Consider the following 16446-nt stretch of genomic DNA (forward strand, 5'->3'; position numbering starts at 1 on the left):
AACACCACAGTTCAAAAGCATCAATTCTTTGGCACTCAGCTTTCTTTATGGTCCAACTCTCACATCCATATATGACTACTGAAAAAAACCACAGCTTTGACTAGTCAGACCTTTGTTGGCAAAGTAATGTCTGCTTTTTAATATACTGTCTAGATTTGTGATACCTTTTTTTCCAAGAAAAAAGTCTTTTAATTTCACAGCTGCAATCACCGTCCACAGTGATTTTGGAGCCCAAGAAAATAAAGTCTGTCACTGTTTCCATTGTTTCCCCATATATTTTCCATGAAGTAATGGGACTAGATGCCATGATCTTAGTTTTTTGAATGTTGAGTTTTAAGCCAGCTTTTTTTACTCTCTTTCACTTTCATCAAGAGGCTCTTCAGTTGCTCTTCACTTTCGGCCATAAGGGTGATATAATCTGAGGTTATTGATGTTTCTCCTGGCAGTCTTGACTCCAGCTTGTGCTTCATCCAGCCTGGCATTTTGCATGATGTAGTTTGCATGTAAGTTAAATAAGCAGGGTGACAATATACAGCCTTGACGTACTCCTTTCCCTATTTGGAACCAGTCTGTTGTTCTATGTCCAGTTCTAGCTGTTGCTTCCTGACCTGCATACAGATTTCTCAGGAGGCAGGAAAGGTGGTCTGGTATTCCCATCTCTTTAAGAATTTTTCACAGTTTGTTGTGATCCACACAGTCAAAGGCTTTGGCATAGTCAATAAAGCAGATGTAGATTTTTTTTGGAACTCTCTTGCAATGGATGTTGGCAATTTGATCTCTGATTCCTCTGTTTTCTTCTAAATCCAGCTTGAACATCTGGAAGTTCTTGGTTCATGTACTGTTGAAGCCTCGCTTGGAGAATGTTGAACATTACTTTGCTAGCATGTGAGATGAGTGCTATTGTGCGGTAGTTTGAGCATTCTTTAGGCATCGCCTTTCTTTGGAATTGGAATGAAAACTGACCTTTTCCAGTCCAGTGGCCACTGCTGAGTTTCCCAAATTTGCTGGCATATTGAGTGCAACACTTTCACAGCATCATCTTTTAGGATTTGAAATAGCTCAGCTGGAATTCCATCACCTCCGCTAGCTTTGTTCACAGTGATGTTTTCTAAGGCCCACTTGACTTCGCACTCCAGGCTGTCTGGCTCTAGGTGAGTGATCACATCATTATGGTTATATGGGTCATTAAGATCTTTTTGGGTGTAGTTCTTCTGTGTATTTTTGCCACCTCTTCTTAATATCTTCTGCTTCTGTTAGGTCCATACCGTCCTTTATTGTGCTCATCTTTGCATGAAAACTTCCCTTGGTATCTCTAATTTTCTTCAAGAGATCTCTAGTCTTTCCCATTCTATTGTTCTCCTGTATTTGCACTGATCACTGAGGAAGGCTTTCTTATCTCTCCTTGATATTCTCTGGAACTCTGCATTCAGATGGGCTGATCTTTCCTTTTCTCCTTTGTCTTTCACCTCTCATCTTTTCTCAGCTATTTGTAAGGCCTCCTCAGACAACCATTCTGCCTTTTTGCATTTCTTTTTCTTGGGGATGGTCTTGATCACTGCCTCCTGTACAATGTCACAAATCTCTGTCTGGAGTTCTTCAGGCACTCTATCAGATCTCATCCCTTGAATCTCTTTGTCAGTTCCACTGTATAATCCTAATAGATTTGATTTAGGTAATACCTGAATGGTCTAGTGGTTTTCCCTACTGTCTTCAATTTACGTCTAAATTTGGCAATAAGGAGTTCATGATCTGAGCCACAGTCAGCTCCTGGTCTTGCTTTTACTGACTGCATAGAGCTTCTCCATCTTCTGCTACAAAGAATATAATTAATCTGACTTCGGTGTTGACCATCTGGTGATATCTATGTGTAAAGTTGTCTCTCGTCCAATTATTTCATCTTCACGCCATATATGTGTGTGTGTATAATTTTTTTCTCTGCAAATCAGAGTCCAAGTCAGAAGAAACTCAATATTTTACTATAATGAATAAGGAATCTTTTATACATTAATCTATATAACCTTAAAAAACATTATGGTATTAATCTAAAATTTTTTAGACCAATGTTTTCCTTAGGAAAAAGTGTTTTTGGACACATTAAGATTCTTTAATAAATGTGTGATGATCAATTCCCAAAGAGTGCCTATTACCAGCAAACTTGTGATTTAAGTAAATTATTCCCCAAGATTTTTCTAAAAAGTTTAATAAGGTTAATATAATAATAATCTAATATGTAAAATCAGCTGAGACAAATTGGAAATAAATGCATCAATAATGTCTAGGGTAAATGTCTTTGAAATCTTGACTTACTTATTAAAAACAATGAACATAATTATAAAAATGAAAAATCCTAATTTGCACAGAAATATTCATCAGCTTTTCCCCTGATTTTTATATTTGCTATTATTTAAACAAAAGTACTTACTGTTGCATGTATATGTTCCTAGAAGAGAAGGAAAAAAAAGTAAGTTAATATAAATCCAGTTATTTTTGGTAATGAGCAAACATAAAAATTTTAAAATGTTATGTAAAATGGTAAGTCATTTTCATGTATGTTTTTGTAGAATTAGTCGTATAATCATGTCCCTAAAATTTTATTTTAGTATGCATCTACCGTATTTGTTTCACACTTTATATAAACTTAGCAACTCTCGATTTAAACTATAGTTAGTAAATTTTACTCTTTTGAAAATGGATTGAAATGTCAACATTTGTTTATATTATGAAATAAGAATCCATTAAACATATTAATAGTAATAGGAGAAACAGATTACAAGATTACAAAGGAAAGTATAACTGGCACGCAGAAAACTACGATCGAGTGCTTTATAATATCTGTCTATAAAGTTTTATGTAGGTTGATAGATTATAGACAATTCATCTATTCAGTGAGATAATTTCCATAAAAAATTTCACTCGGCATTGCTAGCTTTTGTGGCTTACATTTCACTCAAGCAAAACTAAAGTCCTCCCAAGGCAATGCAGTCTGCCTCTCCTAACCCTTCTCTCCCTCATGCCCTGTCTTTCAGCTACTCCCCATCTGTGGCAATTGCAGGCCTCCTTGCTCTTTTCAAAGAAGGCCGGCAGGCTCCTGCCTTCCTTGCCCTTGCCTGACTGCCCCTCCTCCAGGTACCCGTATGACTCCCTCCTTATCTCCTTCAGGTCTTTGTTCAAATGCCCCTTCCCAGTGAAGCCTTCCCTGCCTGACATTTTAACCATTCTACCTGCCTCTCATTGTACTCTTTATCCTCATTCCTTATGCTTATTTATCCCCACAATGCTTTGTCATTTTCTAAAATAATATGTTTATTTGGTTTATTGTGTTTATCTCTCTACTCCCCGATCCCAGTGAGGGCAAGGGTGTACGTTTGTCTTGTTCTGTGTTGTAGCCCCAGTTCCTGAAAAACTGACTGGCATATGGTAGGAGCACAGAACATACCTGTCAAATTAATTAAACAATTAGAAAATGGGAATCTTTCAAGTTAAATTTCAAGAAAAAAGGAGCTAGAAGCCTCATGTGGATATAGAGAAATAAAGTGATAACCTGTATTTAAAACTGATCACCTTGGCCTCTGCTTTTCAGTCCTTTGGAATGCTATGATTGTTTCCAGCACAGAAACATTTTATGGGGACTTCCCTGGTGGTCCAGTGGCTGAGACTCGAGGCTCCCTGTGCAGGGGGCCCAGGTTTGATCCCTGTTCAGGGAATTAGATCCCACATGCTGTGACTATAGATGCCGCTCTAATGCAGCCAAATAAATAAATAAAATTAGAATAATAATAAAAAAACATTTTTAAAATAATAAATTAAAAAAAAATTATGACACCATCACATCCTAGTAGATGGCCTTTTCATATTCAATAAGAAATGATTCAACAGCTGTGCTGAATTTCATAAATTTTAATGGAATTAATAAGTTTTAAAAAATTAATCCTTGTACTTTATAGATGTGTAAAACAATGGTGTACATATATGTAAGGCAATTACCCTTCACTGTCCTGACATAGTATATGAATGGATTCCTAGACATCTTGAAATAACTAGGTTTTACTGAATCCAAAACCTCCCAGTTGGGAATCCAACAGAGGATTACAAACTTTTAAAAATCAGCAGGTGCTACAATTTCAGAAAGAAAATACTCCACCACTACCCCCTACCCAGTATTTCTTTCCATTCCTTTCCTTTAAACTCACATTCTTTCCCTGATTTTTATCTCCTTCTGTTAAGGAATTTTCCTTTCTCATTTTGCTCTGTGAGTCATAGATGAGAAAATTTGGGACAGAAGTTAAGTAAAAATAAAAATGCAGTTTTCTATGAAAACAAACAAATGAAAATGTGATCATTTTGGAACCAAAACACATACTTTGAAGTTGAAAGAAAAGATTGTTCTTTTTAACTCCTAGAGAATACATGGACAATTTTTTTTCTATTTCATTTATTTATGAAATAAATTTCATTTATGTCAGTGAAATAAAGCTCATTTATTTCAATGAAATAAAGCCTACATATTATAACATATATTAAATACTGTATTTAATGTAAATGCAGGCTTCCTTGGTGGCTCAGCTGACAAAGAATCTGCATAGTGTGGGAAACCTGGCTTCGATCCCTGGGTTGAAAAGATCCTCTGGAGAAGGGAAAGGCTAACCACTCCAGTATTCTGGCCTGGAGAATTTCCTGGACTGTTGAGTCCATGGGGTCACAAAGAGTCAGACACAGCTGAGCGACTTTCACTACTACAATGTAAATACAACATTATGTGAAAAGGAACCTGAGATTTCCAACAGGGAAATCTATCTGGAGTTGTGGAATAGTAGCACTTTACTATAACAACTCCTTTTTATTTGTTTATCATTTAAAAAAAAATCTCCTTTTCAGGCTAAAATTTTCTAGGAGTTAACCCCAGCCAAGGACACTTCAGGAAAGAGGAAGTTAAGTTGGGTCCATTTACACTTTTGGGGCGGGTAAAGTAACTTAATATATCCACCACCCCACCTTACACCTTCATGGGTTCATTATAATTTGACTTACAATTAACAAGTTTTTATGTGGCTATTTCTTAAGGATTATCGTCTTTGTTCAAACATGATGCCACATAACCAGGAAATGAATGAGTTTCCAAAAGTGATGTTAATTTTCATTTGGAACACCCTATTATAATAATATTAAGATACATAAAACATGGTGAACAAATTAAAATCTATTCCTTTGATGCTGTGTTGCATGACTTTTAGCTTCCTTCCTACTGCCTGTGTGGAGAAACTATAGCAGTAATCTGATCAGTCAAAGTGTCTAGATGACTACAAGTTGGAAGTTTTCCTTCTGAGGATGGTGACCTTGGTTAGGAAGAAGAAAAATGTAGATAAATTTGTAATAACTAGACATGAAACTAGAAATGCATCTTCCTGCTACCTCCTAAAAAACTTGGAAAAGTTCCTTCATTCTTATCCTATTACGAATAAGTCTCTAGGGCCTCTGAAAGGCATCAGAGACTTGGTGGTATTTATAACTAGAAAAACAGACAAAGGAGGCTACAGACAGCCTATTCTAATTATAGCTACACTTGCATTCATAGCTATTCTATTTTTCATTTTCCTCACACAGATCAGAAACCTTAAATAACTCCAAAGAGGCTAAGAACTAGATCCTTAGCAAGTAACTTGCATACATTTAGAAACGGTATTAAATCAACATTTCATGTCATCTTACAGGTCACTAATATGACTCTGTAAATACTTATTGTTGAATAAATTAAAAACTTGCAGATTTCCAATTTATAGGCTATAGACAAAGATGTGGGATTGTGCTTCTGGATTGTTTTAGTCTTTTCTTTCTTAACGTCTCCAAATCCTGAAATTACTGCTTCGATTGTATCTACAGTCATGGAAACAGCTTCAGGGAAAGCAGGAAATGGGTACTGTGGGCATGCTTTCTCCTTCTAAAGTAGGTCTTTTTTTTTTTTAAGTAGGTCTTAATTTGAGTGTGTATGCACGATTACCCAAGGGAGCTTGTTAAAGTGCAGATTCGTCGCCTGGATGCCCAGCAACCCTAATTTTTCTGGTCTGGAGCAGAGCATAGGCACCTGCTCCTTTAATACTCATCCCTTTCGGGTCTGATGCAGGAGGACTCACACAGCAAGAAACACTGCCCTGACCTTTCAAGGGGAGTCAAAATTATTTTCTGGATGCAAATATTATTTGTTCATTTGAAAGATAATGGCCTTCAAAGGATGGGCCAAGGTTATGCGCGTAAGTCTCCCGGTTACCAGACCAGGAAATCTTTCTACTCTCCTTTCGGAAATTAGTCTTGAACTTCACCGTGACAGCTTCTAGTATGTTATTTAAATTAACTTTTGTATTATTGTTAAGCTTTCCACATGGTTTTGTTTATCTACCAACTAGAAGGTATGTTCCCAGAAGGCAAGAATTATGCTTACATATCTGAAAAAAATATTTTCAACATTATTTAGTACTTTTAATAAATATTTATTAGGCCCTCAACAAACATTATAATTTTGGTTAAAATGCAACCTCTGTGGCTTTAACTTCTGAGGCATGAAGCCACCTTCTTCGTGGATACCGCTTCAAACACACTTGTTCCAATACCCGCCAGCCTGGTTGAAAATGGAGGCCACACCTAATACCCATTAGGAATTGGCAACCGTGTACTTGGGCTCCGTTATTTAGCCACAAGAAAAAGGCAGAGCCCCAGTAATAGCTTTGACTGATTACCTGGCAAGGAAGTCAAGCCCTTGGGGTGTTCCAGACTCTCTTTGGCCTATAAACCTGTTTGAAAACCTGTTTCTCAGAATTTAAAGCTTAGCTCATTTGAGGTCAGTATTATAGTAATGTTAATAATTCTCCTGCCCTCAGCTTTCAGGCAGACTAGTACAATTCATCATTAACTTTATTTTCATGGCAAGGCAACTTTGGAGAAAATAGATCTAACTTAAACTATTTTATTTTGATTTTCTTTCCCTGAAGACATAGTCCTGCCAATATTACTTTCTTTGGATTTTGTGCTTTGTAAACCTTAGCACCTTCCAACACCTGAAATAATTCCCTAAAATCAGAACGGGGCAGAATATACAAGATTTGGGATATCACCAGGGCAAGAACTTGAGGGTTTCAGAAAAAAAAAAGTCAAATAAGCTGCTGGGTCTGCTAGTAATTTTCAGTAATGAGGAAGTTTCCAAATCACCTCTGCTTTAGCTTACTTTTTAGGGGATATGATCCTGATCTATACTGACTGAAGGACTATTCTGACAGAGTTAATTTCTTCCTCTCAGGACTCAAAAGCTATTGTGCAGCCCGCTCTGAACAGACTGCTTCACTTCTGGTCAGTTGTCAGAAGCAAGTGCCAAAATGAACTACATCCTCTCCCCATATGGACTTCCAGTCCTGGGGTTGGGATTGGAGTGAGGATTCAAGGTGCTACTTTTTACTTGCTGTAAGATCTCTCTCTTTTATTTCTGGAAACTGAAGAAGGAAAATGACTCAAGATACACATTTATTGGATCTTGTCACTAGTTTAAGATAAGAAAGGTCGTCCTTTACACTGAGGATAAAACTGTCATTTCCTCTTTGGAAAAAGTACCTGTAAATTTAGATGTTGCTTCTAATATATGAATTTATTAAGATGGATACTTCAACTTTAAAGCTTACCTAAACTGATTTGCTAACACTGAACTAAACAGTAATTAATGGAGAAATAGTGAACTGAAATTACTCATTGCATATTGTCTTAAGAATTACCTAATCATATTGAGCTGCTTGTGAGCAGGGTCAAAGACTGATTTATTTTTGTATTTTCAGGAACCAGATCAAAGCTTGCTATAACAAGGACTATGTAAATGCTTGCAATTTAGTGATTCAAAATTGTTATTTTTCCACAGCATGAAAAATGGTTAAAGAACTGCAGTTACTTAATTGCCAGTAGAGGGCAATAAAGTTAATTTTAAGAAATTTGTCAGGTCCAATTTAAACCCATTTTCAGCCCCAGTTCCAGTCTGGAAAGGCATTATCCAGAGCAGTCTCATTTAGCTTCCTGATTTCACTCTAATTCAGTTGTGCTATGTCAGGACCACCCTCTGCCCCTACAAGAGAGTATAGGAAAGGGGAGGATCAGACGGGTTTGGGTGCATTGATTTAAACACCATAGCACTCTGCTTGGTTCATTCTTAGCCTAATGAAGACCATTTGATAATGGATAAACCTTAGAAGTGAAAAACCACAATAGAACCATTTGGTAGGATGTAGAGTAGGGCAGACATTTTGGCTTTAAACTTCATTTGGTAGAAAACTGTAGATAAAGCCAGATACCAATTCCATTTATAAGAATCAACCCAATACGTCTTCATATTTATGCATACAAATAGGATCAGAAAAAGTGCAAACTGTGGTTTTTAATTCATGGTGAGTGAGTGAAGTCGCTCAGTCATCTCCGACTCTTTGCGACCCCATGAACTGTGGCCCACCAGGCTCCTCCGTCCATGGGATTTTCCAGGCAAAGAATACTGGAGTGGGTTACCATTTCCTTCTCCAGGAGATCTTCCCGAACCAGGGATTGAACCAAGGTCTCCAGCATTGTAGGCAGACGCTTTACTGTCTGAGCCACCAGGGAAGTCCTTAATCCATGGTTAGTAAAGAATTAATAGAATAGTAAGGGTTATTTTTCTTATTTTATTCATGCTTTTTAATGTATTTTTTTCAGATTTTTTTTTTGGGGGGGTCCATATATGTGGCTTACAGGATCTCAGTTCTCTTACCAGACATTGAAGCTGGGCCACAGCCTGGAATCCTAACCAGCAGGCCACCAGGGAACTTCCTTTTTCAGATTTTTATAGCAAACAAATATTTCTACCAGATTGAAAAAAACCAACAACACTGTACATTACATAGCACTTCCCATGAACAATTTAGAGAAGAGGAAGGCATAACCAATTTTCCTGAAACTATCTCTAAAAGGGCCTGACTTGTCTTTGCCAGTCTCCCCTTGGGCCCTTCAGTCTCTGAGCGGCCAGGGGCATTCAGAGGGTCCTGGGATATCCCCTAGCTCTATTATTCGACGAGCTCCCGTGACAATGGTGACACAGCGGCTTCCACTTATTTCTTGACCTAGGTGGGAGCAGACAAGTAACCACAGCCTTAAGAAGGGCTTTTCTTCTATGTTTCATTTTTTGATATTGCATTTTTTTCTATCTCTACAGAGCCCTGTATCTTTCCTGTGTTATTTTTAGTCATCCTTGCAGGGAAAAAAAAAAAAAGTCAATCAGGGTTTCTGGCATGTCAGCTTTTCATCAAGAGAACACAAAGTAGCGCTCCCAGCAAGCCTCATAAAACATAAGATTTATGGGAGACCTTTCATCTACATCCAGTTAAAATGTTCCCTGCTAGGCGACTGAGAGTGCATGGAAACCATCATTTGAAAAGGCCTTACTTTAAGGACTGGATACAGAGGCTCAAATGTTGTTTCAGCTCCTCTTCCTTTTCATAGGACTCCAGTACACTATGCGCTTCATCGTGGTGATAGCAGTAGATTTTATAAATATCTTCCAGTGGCCCTTTAATCTGCAAGAATACTTCTCCTGATAAATCCAAAACAAAGGCAAGATGACATCAAGTCAGACCAAACTGGCACTTCGCGTATTTGTTTTACAACAATGTTGATTAGTGTTAAAAAGTTGGGTGGGCTGCCTTTTATGCCCATGTTAGTCCGGGTTGGGGGGGTGAGGAGCAATAGACAACATTGAATCACCTTCTTTTCTCCCTTTTTTTTTTCTTTTTCTTTGCACCCTCCTCCTTCTCTTCTCTTTTCATCCCTTTCCTCTTTTCTTTTATAAAATAAAGGATAATGAGCTTAATGAAGATGGGTAGCAAAAGAAAACTGGTTTTCTCAGATTATGCACTTGGCTGGTGTAAACAAAGTCCTGGTGTAAACAAAGAAAAAGGGCATCCCTCGCCACCTGCTTCTATGAGGGTTGGCCTCACCCTCTGTAACTGCCCACCCTGAGAGGAATTCAGGATGAAAAATCACCTGAGGCACTTGGTGCTTTGGATAAACAGGCCCTTTGATATTTGGGTGTGTGTCTCAAGAAGCATTTCAATGACCCCAGACTCTTGCATCTTGCCGTTCATAGAAAAGCACTAAAAACTTGGAATATTTGTTCTTTGTGACTAGCAGCAATCTTTTACCAAGATGTATGCTTGATTGCATGTGTGTCCTAGCTCCCCAAATCATGTTTGAATTGGCTTTTCTTCCCCCTCTTTGGCATAGTTTCCTCAGAGCCACTGAGAGGTCATCTCCTGGGCTAGAGCCCTCGGTAAGTCCCTGAATAAAACTAAAACTCACGACTCTTACTTTGTGGGTTTTTCTTACGTTGTGGGTTTTTCTTTGACATGAGTTAAAGGCTACACTTGGAATTAGTCTGTATGGTACGGGCCAGGCTGAGCAACAGACTTGGACAGGTTATGACTTGGACAAGTTATTTTTTACTCTTTGAATCTATCTCCTCATCTATAAAACAGAGACATTAATAGATCCAGTTTCTTAGGGTCATTATAGAATTAAAGGGCTAGTGTATGCAACGTTCAGACTACAATACATAGACAGCAAATGCCCAGAATGGAGCAGATATTGGCAGTTTGTGAGAGTGAGTGCATGCACGCTCAGCCGCTTCAGTTGTGTCCAACTCTTTGTGACCCTATGATATCTTCCCTGGTGGCTCAGAGGTTAAAGTGTCTGCCTCCAATGCAGGAGACCCGGGTTCAACCCCTGGGTTGGGAAGATCCCCTGGAGAAGGAAATGGTAACCCACTCCAGTATTCTTGCCTGGAGAATCCCTTGGAGGGAGATGCCTGGTAGGCTACAGTCCACGGGGTCACAAAGAGTCGGACAAGACTGAGCAACTTCACTTACTTACTTTGTGACCCTAAGGACTGAAGTCTGCCAGGCTCCTCTGTCCATGGGATTTTCCAGGCAAGAATACTGGAGCAAGTGGCCATGCCCTCCTCCAGGGGATCTTTCCAACCCAGTGATCAAACCTGCATTTCTTATGTCTCCTGAAATGGCAGGTGGATTCTTTACCACTAGTTAGAGGTATTTTTGGAGAGTGAAATTTCAGGTTCTAGGTCAGTTATTTTTCTATTTATTTTACTAACATTTCCTGAGTTTGTCTGAAACATATGCAATGAAGCTGAGGAAAATAAAGTATTTTCTCTTATGTGAAAATTGGCCATCATTCCTGTTACAAATCAGTTGGATAATACTATAAACCAGTGTTCTGACTATTCATAAAGCAACTTGGGCTAATTATGTCCAGGCATTTAAGGAGTCCTTTTTGATATATGATGAAATGGGATCTATCACTGATGGCTCAAGTGCATATTGGACAATAGTTTGATTTAATTGTCACTTCATCTAATAAAAATGCATCCACTATCCAACCCAGAATTGTGTTAAGGGGATTTGGGAAACACAGAAGAAATATGTAATAGATCTGCTCTCAAAAACATTGTGAATCTGGGATTGATAATGATTAGGACTGAACTGATTGCAAGTGATATGGACCTGCTAATCTGGTTCTATTATAATAACAAAAGGCATTCTTCCTACAGAAATAAAAGTGCCCTTTAGATTTTCAACATACTTTGGTTACATTAACTACTTGAATCCTTATACATATGAGGAGAAAGGGGCTTATTTATCCATATTAAATAAGGATGGACAAATATAACTTCAAAACAAATAAATGGTTTTTCCACAGTTCTATCAGGAGGTGGAGAGCCAGGATTAGAGGCCACATTCTCCTCATTTTCTCCTTAGATTTTAGCGCTCCCCATAGGAGAGTTTTGCTGGATGCTGGACACAGTTGGCAGCAACACTGGAGTCAGAATCAGAAATCATTGTCTAGGATTGTGTGGTGACTATAGGAATGACTTAAAAAAAATCTATTTGAGCCTTACTTCTTTCATTTGTAAAATGGAGAAAACAGTTACACTTGAGATGAATTTGAGAAATAAATGAGATGTGGATGTAAAATCAGCTGGCACCGACTAGTTCCTCCATATATGTCACTTGCTTTCTAATGCTGCTCTACTGTCTCCAGAATTAAAACACTACTTCTTCAACTTTTAAAAAATTTTACGGAAGTGTAGTTGATTTATAATGCTGTGTTAGTTTCAGGAGTACAGCAAAGTGAATCAGTTACATACATAAATGACTAGTGTATATATATATATACACACACACATATATATATATATATATACACACACATTCTTTTTCACATTCTTTTCCCATATAGGTTATTACAGAATATTGAGTAAAGTTTCCTGTGCTATACAGTAGGTACTTGTTAGTTATCTATTTTATATATAGTAGTGTGTTAATATGTTAATTTCAATCTTCTAATTTATCACTTCCAGTCATATTCTCCCTTTGATAGCCATAAGTATAATTTCCAGATCTGTGACTCTGTTTCTGTTTTGTAAATAAGTTCATTTGTATCATTTTAAAATTAGATTTCACATATAAGTGGTATCGTGGGATTTGCCTTTCTCTGTCTGACTTATTTCGCTTAGTGTAATAATCTCTAGGTCCACCCATGTTGCTGCAAACGGCCTTATTTCATTCTTCTTTATGGTTGAGTAGTATTCCATTGTATATATGTACCAAATCTTCTTTATCTGTTCTTCTGTGGATGGACATTTAGGTAAATTTCATGTCTTGGCTATTGTAAATAGTGCTACAAAGAATATTGGCATACATGCATCTTTTTGAGATATGGTTTTCTCTGGATCTATGCCCAGAAATGGGATTGATGGATCATACGATAGGTCTATTTTTCATTTTTTAAAAAACCTCTATACTGTTCTCCATTTTACATTCCCACCAACAGTGTGGGAGGGTACACTTTTCTCCACACCCTCTCCAGCATTATTGTTTGTAGATTTTTTGATGATGGCAAGACTTCCCTGATGGCTCAGATGGTAAAGAATCCTCCTGTGATGCAAGAGACTTGGTTCGATCTTTGGGTTGGGAAGATCCCCTGGAGGAGGGGCATGGCAACCCACTCCAGTATTCTCACCTCCAAAATCCCATGGACAGAGGAGCCTGGTGGGCTACAGTCCATGGGGTCACAAAGAGTCAGATATGACTGAGCAGCTAAGTACATTCTGACCAGTGTGAGATAATACCTCATTGTAGTCTTGATTTGTATTTCTCTAATAATTAGTGATACTGAGCATTTTTTCAGGTGTTTTTTGCTCATTTGTATACTTTTTTTGGAGAAAAGTCTAATTAGATCTGCCCATTTTTTGATTATTATTTTTTTTAATATTGAATTTCATGAGCTATTAGTATATTCTGGAGATTTTCCCTTGTTGGTTGCTTTATTTGCAAATATTTTCTCCCATTCTAAGGGTTGTCTTTCCATTTTGTTTATGATTTCCTTTGCTATGCAAAAGCTTTTAAGTTAATTATGTTCCATTTGTTTATTTTTGTTTTAATTTTACTAAGATGCTAATAGTTTTAAAGTATTATAAAGTGTTATGTTATTTTCTAATTTGTGCATGCTAAGTCATTTCAGTCATGGCCAATGATTTGCAACCCCATGGACTATAGCCCACCAGGCTCCTCCTTCCATGGGATTCTCCAGGCAAGAATACTGGAGTGGGTTGCTGTGCCCTCCTCCAGGGGATCTTCTGGAACCAGTGATCGAACCCACATCTCTTACTTCTTCCGCATTGGCAGGCAGGTTCTTAACCACTGAGCCACCTGGGAAGCCCATTTTCCTAATTTACATACAACTAATAAAAGATGTTTCTTTCTTTTCATTTATGGGATTTCCCTATGATTACAATTAGACTCTGCATGTGTGTATATGTTTTATTTGGGGTTTTTTTTTAATGTTTTCTTGGACTTGTAAGAAAATGCAGTGACTAGAAGCATTTTTGGAACTGAAGGGATGAGGGCTTCTTATTAGATTTTTGGGATTTTACTGAATTGATCCTCTTGCCAGTGAAGGTCTTGTAGATTCACCCTTCACTACAGTTAGCAACACAAATAGTAAGAAAAGAGAGTAGTTAAAAGAGGAGAGAATAAAATAGGACAGTGGCTAAATTTAGGGTTGGGCATAAAAAAAGGCAAAAAGGCAAGCCTTCCAGTCACTGCAGCAGGCAGCAAATGGGAGCGAGGGCTTTGGCTGGGCTAGGGAGTCAAGGCTCAGATGGGCTTGGCAGTAAGTCAGGAAGGGTGAACCTGAATACCTGCAGCCCAATGCCAGAGAAAATTGTAAATATGTATGTTCACTACAAAGCAGCTTAGAGTAGAGACAAAGGAAGAGAGAGGTCTGGACCATCTCATAAATCCACAATGGGATCAAGTCAGAAAGTCAAAACACAAAGGACAAAGGCATTTATTTTACACACAATGAAACCATTAATTGTAAATTCTCTTGTATTTTCTTTAAGAGAAATGTTCTAGCTTGAAAAAATTTATAGCTCTCTCCTGAACAGCAGAGTTGAATTTTTTACTCTTTTCCAAGTAAAATTCTGTTGGGCCTCTAATAACAATGATTAAGGTTAAAAGATATTTAAGCGCTCTAATTGAAAGTCATCTATTCACCCAGAGGCCAAGCACAATACTGGCGGGCAGAATATTTGATTCGCCTCCCAGCCCTACCAATGTATTCTGCTTCATAATAGTGCAGATGAAGCGACGTGTCTTGCAGCAAAAAAAAAAAAAAAAAGATTCTGTTTCCACGGTAACATAACTCTGGGCTGCGTTTCTTCAGTGGTGAAGGACAACTGCTCTGCTACTGTATGTGAGTTTGAAGGGATGATTAAGAGTGGAGAAGGGACTGAGCCAAGATCGGCGAAGGTAATTTCCCTCCTGGATATCTGTCACAAAAGCACCAGAATCCTATGAAATAAATATAACTATCGTGTGCTTCTTTTTAAAAAATTCTGCATCCCAAGACTTTCTACACTGGCTTCCCCTCAGAATAACTGCCATGCAAAAGGAGGAAGAAAATGCACTTTTAAAAATGCACTTACTTATCTCCGTTAAGAACAACTCTCAGGATTATTGAACACATTTTATGTCCTGGCCTCACTATCCTGTGGGGCACATTGCTCCCTTCACTAATGTAGACATATTCATGTTTTTCTTCTTGGCCCACCTCTTCTTTACCTCCAGACTCTCATGTCCATCCCTGAGATGTATTATGCTGACCCCATTTCTAGATGAACTTCCCTTGCAGGTAGGTGATCTGGGGTGAAACCAATGATGCCCGAAAAGACTATCAGAGGCCTTGTTTAGGAAAATGGCATAAAAGGAAACGAAGCAGTTATAGTCTTTATTTAGTTCATCCTAATTTGATAGCCATTTAATGAGTGCCTGTGGTGGTGCATGCTCAGTCATGTCTGACTCTTTGCAACCCCATGGACTGCAGCCCACCAAGCTTCTCTGTCCATGGGATTTTCCAGGCAAGAATACTGGAGCGGGTTGCCATTTCCTCCTCCAGGGGATTTTCCCGACTCAGGGATGGAACCGGGGTCTCTTGCATCTCCTGCTCTTTGGCAGTGGATTCCTTATCACTGTGCTACCTGGGAAAGCCAGTGAGTGACCAGCATGCCCTAAGTACTTTGGTAGGTCTGCAGAGAAAAAGAATCAACACTTCCCTCAAGGGACTTATGAAGGTCAGCAAAGGATAGAGAAGAGTAAACCCCAGTTAGCATGCTATGGGAAAAGAATGACAGTAACTATAAATACAGAGGGTGAGCCATTCTGCTCTTGAGAAACTTTGAACTCTTTCCTTAAGAGTCTACCCTTGAAGTAGGAGCTATGAGTAAGTACAAAAGCACAGAGATGCATGGAGGAAGCAAGTTCTGCTCAGAAACTGCAAGTGATCTCAGCTGGCTGGCTGGTGCCATACCTGGGGGGAGGTTTCAGCAGAAGCTGTATAGGTAGGCAGGGACCAGACCATGGAAGACTTTGTGCATCATTAAGATGTTGGAACTTTAACCTGAAGGTCATGGAGAAGCACTGATGGAGTTTAGGCAGCAGATTAACATGATGAGACTGTATTTTAGAAAGTTTACTGTGGGAGTTAGTTATCTGAACAATGGAATTTGAGGGAGGAGTTAGTTAGATAGGAAAAGAGAAACCAATTGAGAGGCTTCTATAACTATACAAGAAATAAATAATGAGGCTAAAGTAGAATGTTACAGCGGTTGAGAGAGTGCTCTCAAATCAATTGCCTGGTATCAGATTCTGGTTTTACCATTTACTCATGTGACATTTGGGAAAATTACCTGATTTCTCTGTTTCTTAATTTCCTCATCTGTAGTAGGAAATAATCATACTGGTAGGGTTGTTTAATGATTCAATGAGTTAAAATATGTAATGTGTCTATCTTGGCATGTGCAAATGTTCATTAGATATTAGT

General features: G+C 38.3%; 1 protein-coding gene across 1 annotated transcript in view; it reads right to left on the reverse strand.

The window, feature by feature from the left end:
* Positions 1–16446, reverse strand: part of ARHGEF38 (Rho guanine nucleotide exchange factor 38) — a 148125-nt gene that overhangs the window by 45531 nt on the left and 86148 nt on the right. Inside the window, exons 4-5 of the mRNA XM_070292438.1 lie at positions 9436–9583; positions 2423–2440 (exon numbers count right to left, since the gene is read on the reverse strand). Coding sequence (XP_070148539.1) covers positions 2423–2440; positions 9436–9583 — 166 coding nt within the window. The remainder of the gene's footprint in view (positions 1–2422; positions 2441–9435; positions 9584–16446) is intronic.

This window comes from Ovis canadensis, chromosome 6 (assembly GCF_042477335.2).
Source record: "Ovis canadensis isolate MfBH-ARS-UI-01 breed Bighorn chromosome 6, ARS-UI_OviCan_v2, whole genome shotgun sequence".
NCBI lineage: Eukaryota > Metazoa > Chordata > Mammalia > Artiodactyla > Bovidae > Ovis > Ovis canadensis.